This window comes from Nicotiana tomentosiformis, chromosome 10, assembly GCF_000390325.3.
Source record: "Nicotiana tomentosiformis chromosome 10, ASM39032v3, whole genome shotgun sequence".
In the NCBI taxonomy this organism is placed as follows: domain Eukaryota; kingdom Viridiplantae; phylum Streptophyta; class Magnoliopsida; order Solanales; family Solanaceae; genus Nicotiana; species Nicotiana tomentosiformis.
The window spans coordinates 24,707,862-24,725,976 of NC_090821.1; the positions used below are offsets into that span (position 1 = coordinate 24,707,862).

Below are 18,115 nucleotides of genomic sequence, written 5' to 3' on the forward strand. Positions count from 1 at the left end.
CTTGATTTATTATTTTTTAATTATTTATGACTGATGGATTTTTTTTTCTTTTTTTGCCTTTTTATGAAGCATATTGACATTGCCTTGTATTATTTGAGAAAGAAGGAATGCTATCACCCCTGCGCCTATCCATTTCGTTGCACAACTACAAATATAGTTTTTGATAACTATATGCTACATGTGTATGAGGATTTCAATGAAGATGCTTCAGATGAGTTTTGGTGTGGTGATAATCAATTGGTTCTCACACCATATGTGTGGGGTGACAATTATAGATGTGGAATTTCTTGGATAGAGGTTGATAATTTTTTTTCCATGTCGGTTACCTTCAGCAGATAATGATGATGTGACACATTTTCTTTTGGGGGTATTGGACTTGAATGAGAAAAAGATTGATGTGCACGATTTCATATATAGTGAACCATATGAGGGTGGATTGAAACACATTGAAATATATGCGCGCATGATCCCCCACTTTCTAAAGTTCTCATAGTTTGAGAAAAATCATAAGTCTTTTGGAAATGCATTCAATAAATTTGACATTCAGTGGCAAAGATCACCGAAACAAACTGGATCGTAAGTGTTGTCATTTGCTATATAATTTATATGTACTTTAGATTTATTTATTAAAGATATTGGTTAATTGACTCCCTATGCTAACGTTCGTTTTAGAGCTGATTGTGGTACATTCCTAATCAAGTATGTCGAGTTATTGATGATGAAAAAGGATGTGGAGAAATTCCAACCTGAGGGCATATTAAACTTCAGAAAAGAACTTGCAGCAAATATTTGGGCACATGGAGAATGAAAAAGAAATTCTGATTATGAAATACCACCAGAAAAAGTCGGCGACGATTATGATAGTGAAAATGAAACTTCTTGCCCGAAGGAGCTGTAGTGTAGTAGTATAGAAAGTCAGCTGTAGTGGAATTGCTAGTAGTATATTTCTGAAATATCCTGTAAATTGTTCATAAGACACTTTATTTTGTTTGCATAACATAATTTTTTTGTTGCAACTTTGGCAAATAACAGTTTCAGCAGTAATATGAAGGCATCATGTTATTAATTTCTCTCTTTATATATATTGCTGCTGGTCAATATGAGCTTTTTGAATTTTTAATTGCTGAAACTAGTCAATGTGTCCCAGTTGAGTAGCTACTATCTACTCCATTGTCCCAGTTCAGAAGTTCTGCCCAGTTTTAATGAAATCTGCAGCTTGATAATTGACAATTTCATTAGTCCAATTTAGTTCTTTCTGTTAACTACTGATCTGTCCATTTTTGCACAGTTTTAAACTGCCAATATTTAATTAAATTGTCCAGAAGTTTTTTAGATTCCGTCCAATTATTGTTGATTTTCACAGTCTTGCAAATCTGTAGAGCTATTGCAAAAGATTTCTATATGTTTCCAAGATGGAATAGACAAAGCAACACACCTTGATTATTATAGAACTTCAGGACATAATGTTCATAAATGTCCTGATTTGTTGAAGGATGAAAATAATATTCAGGATATATTTTTTTGAAATGTCCTGAACTTGTGGAAATCTAGATACTAAACTGAGATTTTCAGAAGTTAAGGACATTTTAGAAATTTATGTCCTTAATATTAGATTCATACTTCAAACTTTCAGGACGTTTCAAAAAATTATATCCTGAAGTTTACTTGGACCAATCTCATTTTAAAAATAAGATGTAGCAAGTTGCATGCATCAAAATTTATAAAGAAACAAAGAGTACGTAAGCACATAGAAACTTTGAAAATTCAGGATATTTTTTATATAACCATCTGCTAAAGCTTACTTGCTCAAATAAAACCAATCTAAATGAATCCAATTTATATCAAAAACTTAAAATATTAGATAAACATAAGTGGATATATCTATAATTCTCTATGCTTCCTTGAAAATGGGTGGACTGCCGGAGAATATATACAAGATGTTCTATTATGACTAATTCTTCTGCAACGACCACATTTGAATATTATTTTTGATGATTTGGTAGCTGGAATATGCCTTTTCTTCTGCCTTCTACCTGGCGGGACCTTGAAATCTGGAGATTTAATAATTTGTGACTTAACACTCTCTGGTACAATCCATGAATTCGTATGTCCTACATGATGTATTTGTCTTTCATATCTTTTCAGCCAAGATTCCTTTAAGTACCAGTCTGAGCAGAAATTGGACTTCTTGATGTTTCTCTTCTCGATAGCTGCAATTGCATGTATACATGGTAATTTATCAAATTGAAACTGAAAACAATCACGTGTTCTTTTGTTTAAGTCCACCAAGAAAGTATTTCCTTCTTCCTCAACTCTAGAATGCCATGAATCAACAGGGAAGACCTTCAAATTTGAAAAACTATAAGTTAGTACATTATGTTAAAATATCATTAAAATAATAAGCTAAAGCAAGAACATAATACTTACATTTAAAGTAAAAGCTAAATCTAATTTTTTCTTCAATTCCTCTTCTACCCAACATGAAACATCATAAAAAGTTCCTTCCGCTTCATTTCTTCTTTCATAAAACCAACGTTGTAGCTTCACTTGGATGAAATCCATCATTCTCAATATATGCAGCTCCCTTGCTTCTAATAGCACACAATTCATTGAATCAACTATGTTTGTTGTGAGCATGTCATATCTTCGTCGTGGACAACAAGAACGCGCCCACCTTTCCGGTGGTTCTTTCATCAAGTAGTCAAAAGTCTTCTTATCAACTTTTGCTATCTCTGACATGTATAGATCAAATTCTTTGCGCTTGTATACTCTTGAAGTACTTTGAAAAAGTTTTATGACCTCACTTTTCACTTTCCTTCACTTTAGGTTCTGCTCCAAATGATAGATACAAATCCCATGGTGGATTTCAGGATATACCTTTGTGATGCCATATGCAATAGATTGTTGCCTATCTGATAAAAAAATTAAATTATCACGGCTCCCAATTGCATTGTGAAGCTCACTAAAGTACCACTCATAGGAGTTGTTATTTTCAGATTCTGCAATCCCAAAGGCTAGTGGGAATATTTGGTTATTTGCATCCGTTGAAATTGAAATCATTAAAATACCACGATATTTTGACTTCAAAAAAGTTGCATCAACAGCAATCACCAGTCTACAATGATTCCAACCAGCTATTGATGATCCATATGTATAAAATATATAAAGAAACACGAATGTACTGTTTAACAACAAAAGGTGAAAATACAGGACACCATGTCCTTAATATTTACACTGCACACATCAAAGTTAAGGACATGGTGTCTTTAACATTTACACTGCACACATCAAAGTTAAGGACACCATGTCCTTAATATTTACACTGCACACATCAAAGTTAAGTTAAGGACACCATGTCCTTAACATTTACACTGCACACATCAAAGTTAAGTTAAGGACACCATGTCCTTAACATTTACACTGCACACATCAAAGTTAAGGAAACCACGTCCTAAATATTTATAGTGCAAACATCAAAGTTAAGGACACCATGTCCTTAACATTTATAATGCACACATCAAAGTTAAGGACACCATGTCCTTAACATTTACACTGCACACATCAAAGTTAAGTTAAGGACACCATGTCCTTAATATTTACAATGCACACATCAAATGTAAGGACACCATGTCCTAAATATTTACACTGCACACATCAAAGTTAAGGACACCATGTCCTTAATATTTATACTGCACACATCAAAGTTAAGTTAAGGACACCATGTCCTTAACATTTACACTGCACACAACAAAGTTAAGGACACCATGTCCAAAATATTTACAGTGCAATCATCAAAGTTAAGGACACTGTGTCCTTAACATTTACACATGCACACATCAAAGTTAAGGACACCCTGTCCTTAACATTTACAATGCACACTTCAAAGTTAAGGATACCATTTCCTTAACATTTACACTGCACCCATCAGAGTTAAGTTAAGGACAACATGTCCTTAACATTTACAATGCAGACATCAAAGTTAAGGACACCATATCCTTAACATTTACAATGCACACATCAAAGTTAAGGACACCATGTCCTTAATATTTATACTGCACACATCAAAGTTAAGTTAAGGACACCATGTCCTAAATATTTATAGTGCAAACATCAAAGTTAAGGATACAATATCCTAAATATTTACAGTGCAAACATCAAAGTTAAGGACATCATGTCCTTAACATTTGCAGTGCACATATCAAAATTAAGTTAAAGACACCATGTCCTAAATATTTATAGTACAAACATCAATGTTAAGGACACAATGTCCTAAATATTTACAGTGCAAACATCAAAGTTAAGGACACCATGTCCTTAATATTTACAGTGCACACATCAAAGTTAAGGACACCATGTCCTAAATATTTACACTGCAAACATCAATGTTAAGGAAAACTCGCGAACGCGAAAGCCACGGGCTGCTACTCATCGCGAACGTGCCAGACCCTTCGTGAACGCGAAGAAGGCCTGACCCCTGTGTCTTAAAACAAAACCAAAACAGGATTTTTCCCATTTTTCACAAACCCTCAATTATAACTCGGCTAAGGGGTGATTTCTAAGGAGTGTTTCACGATTTCGGACTGGGTAAGTGTTCTTTATCATATAGTGATTGTATTTCACAAATCCATGTCTATATTTATCATTTATTTCGGATTTAGATGGAAGAAATTGGAATTTTTGTAAAACTTCCCAAAAATAAAAAATTAAGATTTGAAGGTCCATTTGATATCGGAATTGGACAAATTTGGTATGGTTGAAATCATATCGGAACGGGCGTTCGGATTTCATAGGTTTTTTCAAGATTTGAGATGTGGGTCCCACTGCCAAATATTTTAATGAATTTCAGATTTTTATCCGAAAAATTTGTAAATTCATATGGAATTAATTCCAATGATTAGTATTGAAAATATTGAATTGTTTGTGAATAGATTTGAAGCTTTCGGAGGCAAATTTAAAAGGAAAAGCTGTGGTTGAATAATTGATTTGGAATTTGCAAAGCGAGGTAAGTGTCGGGGTTAACCTTGGCTTGAAGGAATAGAACCCTTAAATTGTTTGTTATGTGAATTGCATGTAAACGATGTATAGGCGAGGTGACGAGTGTCTATACATCGTCAAATTAATTGTTTGCCTGCTTACTTGAAAAATCATAAATTATTTTTAATCATAAATTAATTATTATAATAATTGTTTCTCTCTTATTCTTTGCAAATATAAATTCTTGAATTCCTGCATTAATTGTTACATGCTATTTGAATTATGTGCCTTAATTGTTATGGAAATCAGGGAGTAAATAGGCAGTATCATAATTTGCTATTTGTCATTGTTTGCTTCATAATTAAACCATAATTATTGTATGCTTGTTGTCTTGTAATTTTATATTAATTGTTATATTTATTGGAAAAATTTCTTCTATAAGAATTGGTAAATGAAAATATTGGAGGATCGGGTTGCACGCCGCAACAGACGTTTATATTGGAGGATCGGGTTGCACGCTGCAACAGATGTTTATATTGGAGGATCGGGTTGCACGCCGCAACAGACTTATTAAAAGTCAATATTGGAAGATCGGGTTGCACGTCGCAACAGACTTATTAAAAGTCAATATTGGAGGATCGGGTTGCATGCCGCAACAGATTAATTAAAAGTCAATATTGGAGGATCGGGTTGCACGCCGCAACAGACTTGTTAAAAAGTTAATATTGAAGGATCGAGTTGCACGCCGCAATAGACTTGATTAAAATAAATATGTTGGAGGAGCGGGTTGCACGCCGTAACAGAATTGAATGTGGATATATTGTGAGAGCAGGTTGCACGCTGCAACAGAAATAATGGAAATGATAATTGGTTATGACTGCTGAGTTGCCTTCGATTATTATAAATAAATTACCTGATTTATCCCTATTATTGTTGTTGTTACTAATATTGCGTACAAGTTAATGTAAGTGAACCGCCTTAGCCTCGTCACTACTTCGTCGAGGTTAGGCTCAGCACTTACCAGTACATGGGGTCGGTTGTACTGATACTACACTCTGCACTTCTTGTGCAGATTTTGGAGTTGGTCCCAGCGGCGTACCATAGACTTGCTCGGATTTCAGCTATTAGAGGAGACTTGAGGTATAACTGCATGGCGCCCGCAGTTCTGAAGTCTCCGTCTATTGTACTTTAGCTGTGTGTTTAGTTCCAGACAACTTTAATTTATTCAGACCTTTATTTGTATTTATTCTAGAAGCTCACGCACTTGTGACACCAATTCTGGGATGGTATTTAGACACCGTTATTATTATGAATTATTTCAAAATTGCTTCCGCATTTGCTTTCTTGTTATTAATAAATTTAAAAATTATTTTAAAAAAATGGATAATGTTATTCTAACGTTGGCTTGCCTAGCAAGTGAAATGTTAGGCGCCATCATGGTCCGAAGGTGGGAATTTCGGGTCGTGACAGTTGGTATCAGAGCCCTAGGTTACATAGATCTCACGAGTCACGAGCAAGCTTAGTAGAGTCTGAAGGATAGGTACGGAGACGTCTGTACTTATCTCTCAGAGGCTATGAAGTTTAGGAACAATATCACTTCTTTCTTATTCTATCATGCGATTTTATTCTATCATCGATGATTGAACCATTCTACTCTTATTCTCTCGCAGATGGTGAGAACACATAATACCTCTACCGATGGACAGGGACCAGAACCCCCGGTGGCAACTATGGCTAGGGGTAGAGGTCGAGGCCGAGGTCATGCTAGAGGCCGAGGTAGAGCTCAGCCCAAAGCTCGAGCAGCTGCACCTGTTGAAGAACCTCAGATAGACCTTCAGGAGGAGGTCCCAGTTCAGAATGTACCAGTCGGACCAGTTCAGGTCTCGGAAGGATTCATAGCCACTCAAGTGCTTCAGGATGCTCTAGTCCGATTGGTGAGTCTTATGGAGGGTGTGGCCCAGAATGGTACATTTCCAGAGGCCCCAGCCATCTCACAGGCTGGGGGAGGAGCACAAACTCCTACTACTCCCGCCCCAGAGTAGATGGCTCCCCAGAATCAGGCTCCAGCAGCCCCGCCAGTTGGGGTAGTTCAGCCAGTTGTTGCGGCACAGACCGGTGATAGGCCCGCCATGTCTTTTGAGGCCTTATTGAGACTGGATAAGTTCACTAAGCTCTTTCCAATTCACTTCAGTGGTACACCTTCTGAGGACCCACAGGATTATCTTGAACGGTGCCATGAGGTGCTGCGAAACATGGGTATAGTTGAGACCAATGGAGTTGATTTTGCTGTATTCCAGATGACGGGTTCCACCAAGAGGTGGTGGAGAGATTACACAGTGACCCGACCAGTCGGATCGCCTGCACTTACCTGGGAGCAGTTCCCTCAGCTATTTCTGGAGAAGTTCCTCCCTATCACACTGAGAGAGGAATTTCGCAAGCAATTCGAGCGTCTACAGCAGGGCAGTATGACTGTTACTCAGTATGAGTCTCGTTTTGTGGATTTGGCCCGCCATGCTCTCCTTTTACTACCTACGGAGGGAGAGAGAGTGAGGAGGTTTATTGAGGGACTCACTCACCCTATCAGACTTCAGATGGCCAAGGATACCGGAAGTGAGATTTCTTTTTAGGAGGCTGCTAATGTCGCAAGGAGGATCGAGATGGTTCTTGCACAGGAAAGAGGGTAGAGGTCTGATAAGAGGCCTCGTCAGTTCGGTGGTTTCAGTGGTGCCTCGTCTGGAGGCAGGGGTAATTTTGGTAGGGTTCATCCTCCCAGACCGTTTCATTCAGCACTTCATGTATCTCCCGGTGCTTCAGGGAGTCATAGTCCTATTATGCCTTACTTTGGGCAGCCAATATTCACTGCACATTCAGCTCCTATTAGTGCACCACCACTCTAGAGTTACTACAGTGGTTATCCGACCCATCTGGGTCAGCTTCAGCTTCAACAGCCACAACATCAGGATGGGTGTTATGAGTGTGGGAACATTGGTCACATCAGGAGGTATTTCCCTAGATTGGCGAGTAACAGATCTCGGTAAGATTCTCGTGCCATCATACCAGCACTGGTTGCTTCACCGCCTGCTCAGCCAACTAGAGGTAGGGGTCAGGCAGTTAGATGTGGAGGTTAGGCTATTACAGGTGGAGGTCAGGCCATTAGAGGTGGAGGTCAAACCGTTAGAGGTGGAGGCCAGCCAGTTAGAGGCCGTCCCAGAGATGCAGTTTAGAGTGGTGGGGCCCAGCCCCGATTTTATGCTTTTCTAGCTAGGCCTTAGGCTGAGTCATCTGATGCTGTGATCACAGGTATTATTCCAGTTTACCATAGAGATGCTTCAGTTCTATTTGATCCAGGATCTACTTATTCCTATGTGTCCTCCTATTTTGCTTCATATTTAGTTGTGTCTTGTGATTCTCTGAGTGCTTCTGTGTGTGTATCGACACTGGTGGGAGACTCTGTGGTAGTAGATCATGTCTACCGTTCGTGTGCATTTACTATTGGTAATCTTGATACTAGTATGGATCTTCTACTTCTTGATATGGTAGATTTTGATGTCATCTTGGGTATGAATTGGCTGTCTCCTTATCATGCTATATTGGACTATCATGCCAAGACAGTGACCCTAGATATGCTGGGGTTACCTCGATTAGAGTGGAAAGGAACTCCCGGCCATTCTGCCAGCAGGGTTATTTCTTATATGAAAGCTCGGCGTATGGTAGAGAAAAGATGTCTAGCCTATTTGGCTTATATTCGCGATCCCAGTGCGGATGTCCCTTCTATGGACTCAGTACCAGTTGTTCGTGAATTTTCAGAAGTATTTCCTGCAGATTTGTTGGGGATGCCACCCGATAGAGATATTGACTTCTGTATTGATTTGGCTCCGGGCACTCAGCCTATTTCTATTCCACCATACCGTATGGCCCCGCTAGAGTTGAAAGAATTGAAAGAGCAGTTACAAGACTTGCTTGATCAGGGATTCATTAGACCAGTGTCTCGCCCTGGGGTGCACCAGTATTATTTGTAAAGAAGAAAGATGGCTCGATGCGGATGTGTATAGACTATCAGCAGTTGAACAAGGCCACTATCAAAAACAAATATCCGCTTCCAAGAATTGATGACTTATTTGATCAGCTTTAGGGTGCCAAGGTATTTTTGAAAATTGATTTGAGATCTGGTTACCATCAGTTGAAGATTAGGGAATCTGATGTCCTTAAGACAGCTTTTCGGACTTGGTATGGGCATTACGAGTTCCTAGTGATGTCATTTGGGATGAAAAATGCTCTAGCAACATTTATGGATTTGATAAATCGGGTGTTCAAGCCTTATTTGGACTCTTTTGTGGTTGTATTCATTGATGACATCTTGATTTACTCCAGCAGTCGAGAGGAGCATGAGCAGCATCTTCGAAGTTTGCTTCACACCTTGAAGAATAATCAATTATATGCCAAATTTTCAAAATGTGAGTTTTGGTTAGACTCAGTTGCCTTTTTGGGACATGTTGTATCGGCAGAAGGCATAAAGGTAGATCCTAAGAAGATTGAGGCTGTTCAGAATTGGCCTAGACCTACTTCGATTACAGAGATTCGGATTTTTCTGGGTTTGGCAGGTTATTATCATCGGTTCGTGGAAGGGTTTTCATCTATAGCAAGCACATTGACAAGACTAACCTAGAAGGGTATTCCATTCAGATGGTCAGACGAGTGTGAGTTGAGCTTTCAGAAGCTCAAGACCGCTTTGACTATGGCGCCATTATTGGTATTACCCACAGGCTCAGGATCGTATACGGTATATTGTGATGCATCTCATATTGGGCTTGGTGCAGTATTAATGCAAGATAACAAGGTAATTGCATATGCATCGCGACAGTTGAAAGTTCACGAGAAGAATTATCCTGTTCATGACTTAGAATTGGCAGCCATTGTTCATGCACTAAAGATTTGGAGGCATTACCTCTATGTTGTCTCATGTGAGGTATTTACTGATCAAATAAAAAGATCTTAATTTGAGGCAGAGAAGATGGTTAGAGTTGTTGAAAGACTATGATATCACCATTTTGTATCACCCCGGAAAGGCCAATATGGTGGCTGATGCTTTGAGTAAAAGTCTGTGAGTATGGGCAGTCTTGCGTATATTCCGGTTGGTGAGAGGCCATTGGCTGCAGATGTTCAGACTTTGGCTAATCAGTTTGTGAGGTTAGATGTTTCAGAACCCAGTCAGGTTCTAGCTTGTACAGTCACTCGGTCTTCTTTATATGAGCACATCAGAGAGAGGCAATATGATGATCCTCATTTACTTGTCCTTAAGGACACGGTGCGACACGGTGATGCCAAATAGGTTGCTGTGGGGGAAGATGGAGTTCTGCGAATGCAGGGCCGTATTTGTGTGCCTAATGTGGATGGGCTTCGTGAATTAATTCTTGAAGAAGCACACAGTTCCAGGTATTCTATTCATCCAGGTACCGCTAAAATGTATCAAGATTTGCGGCAACGTTATTGGTGGAGGAGAATGAAAAAGGATATAGTTGCACATGTAGCTCGGTGTCTGAATTGTCATCAAGTTAAGTACGAGCATCAGAGACCTGGTGGTTTGCTTCAGAAGTTAGAAATTCCTGAGTAGAAGTGGGAGCGTATCACTATGGATTTTGTTGTTGGGCTCCCACGGACTCAGAGAAAATTTGACGCAGTTTGGGTCATTATGGACAGGTTGACCAAGTCAGCCCATTTCATTCCAGTGGCAGTTATCTATTCTTCAGAGAGGTTAGCTGAAATTTACATTCGTGAGATTGTCCACCTTCACGGTGTGCCCATGTCTATTATTTCATATCGAGGTACGCAGTTTACCTCACATTTCTGGAGGGCTGTACAGCGTGAGTTAGGCACGCGGGTGGAGTTTAGTACATCATTTCATCCACAGACAGACGAACAGTCAGAGTGCACTATTCAGATATTGGAAGATATGCTTCACGCTTGTGTTATAGACTTTGGAGGTTCTTAGGATCATTTCTTACCACTTGCGGAGTTTGCTTATAATAATAGCTACCAGTCGAGCATTCAGATGGCTCCATATGAGGCATTATACGGAAGGCGATGCCGATCGCCAGTTGGTTGGTTTGAACCGGGAGAGGCTCGGTTGTTGGGTACCGATTTGGTACAGGATGCCTTGGATAAGGTCAATATTATTCAGGATCGACTTCGCACAGCTCAGTCTAGGAAAAAGAGTTATGCCGACCGTAAAGTTCGTGATACTGCATTCATGGTTGGAGAACGAATATTGCTCCGGGTTTCACCTATGAAAGGTGTAATGAGGTTCGAAAAGAAGGGCAAGTTGAGCCCTAGGTATATCGGACCCTTTGAAATTCTTGAAAGGGTGGGTGAAGTAGCCTACAGGCTTGCATTACCACCTAGTTTATCAGCGGTTCATCCGGTGTTCCATGTGTCTATGCTCCGAAAATATCATGGTGATCCGTCCCATGTGTTAGATTTCAGCTCAGTCCAATGGGACAAAGATTTGACTTACGAGGAGGAGTCGATGGCTATTCTAGCTCGGCATGTCCGACAGTTGAGGTCTAAGAGTTATCCTTCTGTTCGGGTGCAATGGAGAGGTCAGCCGGTAGAGGCATCTACCTGGGAGTCGGAGTTGGACATGCGGAGTAAATATCCACACATTTTCTCCAGCTCAGGTACTTTTTCTAACTACATTCGAGGATGAACGTTTGTTTTAGAGGTGGAGAATGTGATGACCCAAAAATGTCATCTTTAAATTTAATAAGTAATTCTGTATTCTAAGACCTCGAAAAGCACCATTTATCATTCCTCGACTTGCGTGCACAGTCCTTATAATTTTTCAGAAAGTTTTTATGTGAAAAATTGATTAAAATGGGAAATAGAACTTTAAAACTCAACTAAGTTAACTTTGGTCAACATTTTGAGAAAACGGATCCGGATCAGTATTTTGAAAATTCCGGTAAGTCCGTATCATGATTTGGGACTTGGGCGTATGCCCGGAATCGAATTCCGAGGTCCCTAGCTCGAGATATGGAATTTTGATGAAAAATTAAAAGCTTGAAAGCTTAATGATTTTTAAGGAATTACTGATGTTGGATTTATTGACCCCGGGTCCATATTTTGGTTCCGGAGCCCGGTATAGGTCCACTATAATATTTATGACTTGTCTGCCGAATTTGGTGAGAATCAGAGTCGATTTGACGTGATTCAGACTTTCGGTTGTAAAAAAAATAAGTTTTCAAGTTTTCTTGAAAACCTCCTTTGATTTGGTGTCCGATTCATAGTTCTAGGTGTTATTTTGGCGATTTGATCGAGCGAGAAAGTTCGTATGATATTTTAGGAGTTGTGTGCATGTTTGGTTTGGAGCCTCGAGGGCTCGGGTGGGTTTCGGATAGGCTACGGGATGTTTTGGACTTTGAAAATCTGGTATTTTGCTGCAGCAGGTGTTCTGGCATGTTCTTCTTCGTTTTCACGAAGGTACTCTCGCGAACACAAAGGGTAAACTGGGCAGCTGAAGTTTTCTTCTTCGCAAACGTGAAGGCTTGGTCGCGAACGCAAAGCGATGGGGGCATTACCCTTCGCGAACGCGACGAGCTCCTCGCGAACGCGTAGTGTTAGTCACACCTGGGGGAGGGTCGATCATTCCTTCATCGCGAACGCGAGAAATGCCTCGTGAACGCGAAGGCCGGGGGAGGGGGGGAAACCTTCACGAACGCAAAGGAGGACTCGCGAACGCGAAAGCCACAGGCTGCTACTCATCGCGAACGTGACAGGCCCTTCGCGAATAGGAAGAAGGCCTGACCCCTGTGTCTTAAAACAGAACCAAAATGGGATTTTTTCCATTTTTCACAAACCGTAAATTATAACTCGGCTAAGGGGCAATTTCTAAGGAGTTTTTCACGATTTCGGACTGGGTAAGTATTTTTTATCATATAGTGATTGTATTTAACAAATTCATGTCTATATTCATCATTTATTTCGGATTTAGATGGAGGAAATTAAAATTTTTGTAAAACTTTCCAAAAACGAAAAATTAAGATTTGAAGGTCCATTTGATATCAGAATTGGACAAATTTGGTATGGTTGAACTCGTATCGGAACGGGTGTTCGGATTTCGAGAGTTTTTTTTTGGGATTTGAGACGTGGGTCCCACTGCCGAATATTATAATGAATTTCATATTTTTATCCGGAAAATTTATAAATTCATATGGAATTAACTCTTATGATCAGTATTGAAAATATTGAATTGTTTGTGAATAGATTTGAAGCTTTTGGAGGCAAATTTAAAAGGAAAAGTTGTGGTTGAATAATTGATTTGGAATTTGAAAAGCGAGGTAAGTGTCGGGGTTAACCTTGACTTCAGGGAATAGAACCCTTAAATTGTTTGTTATGTGAATTGCATGTAAACGACGTATAGGCGAGGTGACGAGTGTCTATACGTCATCAAATTAATTATTTGCCTGCTTACTTGAAAAATCATAAATTATTTTTAATCATAAATTAATTATTATAATAATTATTTCTCTCTTATTCTTTACAAATATAAATTCTTGAATTTCTGCATTAATTGTTACATTCTATTTGAATTATGTGCCTTAATTGTTATTTGACATTTAGCATAATAAATATTAAACTGCCTATTTGCTCTCTGATTTCCATAATAATTTACTATTTGTCATTGTTTGCTTCATAATTAAACCATAATTATTGTATGCTTGTTGTCTTGTAATTTTATATTAATTGATACATTTATTGGGAAAATTTCTTCTATAAGAATTGGTAAATGAAAATGTTAGAGGAGCGGGTTGCACGCCGCAATATGATTGATTATAATGAATATATTGGAGGATCGGGTTGCACGCCGCAACAGGCTTATTAAAAGTTAATATTGGAGGATCGGGTTGCACGCCGCAACAGACTTGTTAAAAGTTAATATTGAAGGATCGGGTTGCACACCGCAACAGACTTATTAAAAGTCAATATTGGAGGATCGGGTTGCACGCCGCAACAGACTTGTTAAAAAGTTAATATTGGAGGATCGGGTTGCACGCCGCAATAGACTTGATTAAAATGAATATGTTGGAAGAGCGGGTTGCATGACGCAACAGAACTGAATGTGGATATATTGTGAGAGTGGGTTGCACGCTGCAACAGAAATAATGGAAATGATAATTGGTTATGACTGCTGAGTTGCCTTCGATTATTATAAATGAATTACCTGATTTATCCCTATTATTGTTGTTGTTACTAATATTGCATACAAGTTAATGTAAGTGAACCGCCTTAGCCTCGTCACTACTTCGTCGAGGTTAGGCTCAGCACTTACCAGTATATGGGGTCGGTTGTACTGATACTACACTCTGCACTTCTTGTGCAAATTTTGGAGTTGGTCCCAGCGGCGTACCATGGACTTGCTCGGATTTCAGCTATCAGAGGAGACTTGAGGTATAACTGCATGGCGTCCGCAGTTCTGAAGTCCCCGTCTATTGTACTTTAGCTGTGTGTTTAGTTCCAGACAGCTTTATTTTATTCAGACCTTTATTTGTATTTATTCTAGAAGCTCGTGCACTTGTGACACCAATTCTGGGATGTTATTTAGACACCGTTATTATTATGAATTATTTAAAAATTGCTTCCGCATTTGCTTTCTTGTTATTAATAAATTTTAAAATTATTTTTAAAAAAATGGATAATGTTATTCTAACATTGGCTTGCCTAACAAGTGAAATATTAGGCGCCATCACGGTCCGGAGGTGGGAATTTCGGGTCGTGACACCATGTCCTTAACATTTACAATGCACACATCAAAGTTAAGGACACCATGTCCTTAACATTTACACTGCACACATCAAAGTTAAGTTAAGGACACCATGTCCTTAACATTTATAGTGCACACATCAAAGTTAAGGACACCACGTCCTTAACATTTATAGTGCACACATCAAAGTTAAGTTGAGGACACCATGTCCTAAATATTTACAGTGCAAACATCAAAGTTAAGGACACAATGTCCCAAATATTTACAGTGCAAACATCAAAGTTAAGGACACCATGTCCTTAACATTTACAGTGCACACATCAAAGTTAAGGACATCATTTTCTAAATATTTACATTGCAAACATCAAAGTTAAGGACACCATGTCCTTAACATTTACAATGCACACATCAAAGTTAAGGACACCATGTCCTTAACATTTACACTGCACACATCAAAGTTAAGTTAATGACACCATGTCCTTAACATTTACACTGCACACATCAAAGTTAAGGACACCATGTCCTTAACATTTACACTGCACATAACAAAGTTAAGGACACCATGTCCTAAAGTTTAAAACAGACTGATAAACTCTTTTTGTTTACCTGTTGTTGTCGTCTATCTTTATGTTAGTGTATGTTCCCGGGTTTTTTTGTTTTTCATCATGTACAAGTATGAAGACAACAATTCATAATTTTCTTCAGAAGTTCCTCTTATTAAAGCTGAAGCACGTTGAATAACACGCCACGCCTTGTGATACCCAATGTCTAGTCCATGCAATTTTTGCATTTCTACCATGACAAAGGCTGGTGTAACTTCAAACCTTGGGTCTCTAAGATTGTTAATAATGTAACCACTAATCAACTTTGAAGTTGCATGCCTTTAATCAACTTTCATAGTGTTAATTGAGCAGTCATGATTTTTCTCAATCTTTACTATCTTGAATAGTTTTGAATCTTTAATTCTGAAAGCACGCACACACCACCCACACTTTTCATCATTGAATTTCAAGGAATATCTTGTTGAGATTGATCTAGCAACCTTGAATTCAAAATGTCCTTTAATTTTTATATTCGTAAAACAGTTAATTATACTTTTCTTTTTGTCAAATATTGATCCCACTTTTATTTCATCCAACGAAGCGTTTTCTCTTAATATTGTAGTTGGGGATTCTTTTTGTTTCGACTTTGACCTTCGTCTAGTTAGTTGAGTAGAGGATTTTTCAGCAACTTCTTCTATTACTGGTGCACTCTCTAAGACTTGAATACCCAAAGCTTGTTGGTTGTCACTCTCTATGATGTTTTGTCCTTCCACTTGAATAGAATTAAATGTTTGAAGCACCTCTTCAATTATTGATTCAGGTTCAACCACATCTATTTTCATTATTTGTTGGCATTTGTCTTGATTGTCTTGTTGATTTTCTATATTGACATGTTCAAAGGTGCTTGTAGAGCCAAAAACCCTTTCCGAAATATCACCAATGAAACGACATCCCTTGAAGAGTGAATGACTTTTTAGTAACCCTATACATGTGTTAAGATCTAAATCTTTGGATATAAGCATTCCCTTGCTTGTTCCCAGGTTGATATCAAACCATATCATTGCTTCAAATTTGTCTCTATCCAATTCAATAACTTCAAAGACCTAGTTGACGAAATCTTCAAATCGAATTGCCTCAGGTACTAGAACAAGTTTTGTTTGATGATCCAGATATTTATAGTCTGCGGTCCATCTTCCATTAAAAGCAACTATAATACATATTGTATCCATCCTGCAAGTCAAGAAAATGGAAAATTCAAGACACTATGTCTTTAATATTTACACAGTAATCATGAAGTTAAGGACACAATGTCCTAAACTTTATCAATACAAGTTGCAAATACATGACACTTTGTCCTTAATATTTATACAGCAATCATGAAATTAAGGACACGATGTCCTAAATATTTTTAATACAAGTTGCAAATACAGGAAACTTTGTCCTCAATATTTATACAACAATCATGAAGTTTAAGGACACAATGTCCTAAACTTTATCAATACAAGTTGCAAATACAGGACACTATATCCTTAATATTTACACAGTAGTCATAAAGTTAAGGACACAATGTCCTAAACTTTATCAATACAAGTTGTAAATACAGGACACTTTATTCTTAATATTTATACAGCAATCATGAAGTTAAGGACACGATGTCCTAAACTTTATTAATATAAGTTACAAATACAGGACACTATGTCCTTAATATTTTTACACAGTAGTCATAAAAGTTAAGGACACGATGTCCTAAACTTTATCAATACAAATTACAAATACATGATACTTTATGCTTAATATTTACACAACAGTCATGAAGTTAAGGACACAATGTCCTTAACTTTATCAATAAAAGTTGCAAATACAGGACACTATGTCCTTAATATTTATACAGTAGTCATAAAAGTTAAGGACACGATGTCCTAAACTTTATCAATATAAATTGCAAATACATGACACTTTGTCATTAATATTTACACAACAGTCATGAAGTTTAAGGACACAATGTCCTTAACTTTATCAATAAAAGTTGCAAGTACAGGACACTTTGTCCTCAATATTTACACAACAGTCATAAAGTTAAGGACACGATATCCTTAACTTTATCAATACAAGTTGTAAATATAGGAAATTTTATCAATACAATGCAATCGAGAAAAGAAAAAGAAAAAATCAAATCCCTTGCATTCTCCACCAACCAAATAAAAATTCACACAAACATACAAAAGCATATAGAGATATCTGAAATTTTAGAACTTACTGTAATTTTATGGTAAAATTTGGACGAGAAAGTTGAATTCTCTAGTTTGAAATAGGAGGAGAAAACCTTCTGTAATTTGGACGATCACAAGTAAAGTTTGAGCGAAGTTCTCTGCAATCCCAAAAAGCTTATTTACGTTCTCTGCACGTAAATAAACTGAGCGAAGTTATCACGTAAATAAGGAGCGTAGGTTTCAGCGAAATTATTATAGCAGAGGGGTATTTTCGTCCGGGCAGGTAAAAGTTTATTAAAGTAGTGGCTAAAGACTAAAGACATTTTAAACAGTGACTTAAAAGTAAATACATATTTTATTACTGGCTAACTGTGCGCTTCCCCTAAATTTGGGTGCCGATACCGAGCTAATTTGGGTTGCCCAAGTTGGGCTATGCCTAAGTTCGCTCATTATTAACACATCTCTAGCCTGTTGGGTAGAAAATTTCACTGTATGTCCCATTTTAAGCCACTATTTAAAATTTTGTCCTATTTCTAAAATATTTTGCAAATATAAACTCAGCAGTAAACTACCCCTTTTATATCCATACTCTTCTTCCTCCTCCTCTTCTTCCTCTTCCAACTCCTCGTTCT

At 38.0% G+C, this 18,115-nt stretch overlaps 1 protein-coding gene across 1 annotated transcript; it reads right to left on the minus strand.

Annotated features, from left to right (window-relative positions):
• Positions 1-695: 695 nt before the first annotated feature.
• LOC138899891 (uncharacterized) lies at positions 696-2,739 on the minus strand. Its single transcript, XM_070186589.1, has 4 exons — positions 2,428-2,739; positions 2,165-2,343; positions 834-957; positions 696-746 (listed from the first exon to the last, which is right to left on the minus strand). Exons 1-4 carry the CDS (start codon positions 2,737-2,739, stop codon positions 696-698), a joined length of 666 nt encoding a protein of 221 aa, XP_070042690.1.
• Positions 2,740-18,115: the final 15,376 nt, after the last annotated feature.

Coding starts and splice junctions, on each gene's coding strand:
- LOC138899891 (XM_070186589.1), bottom strand. CDS start 2,739: ATGTCAGAGATAGCAAAAGTTGATAAGAAGACTTTTGACTACTTGATG. Junction 958..2,164: donor TCCAATTTCTGCTCAGACTG/GTACTTAAAGGA, acceptor AACAATTTACAG/GATATTTCAGAAATATACTA. Junction 747..833: donor GTCGCCGACTTTTTCTGGTG/GTATTTCATAAT, acceptor ATATGCCCTCAG/GTTGGAATTTCTCCACATCC.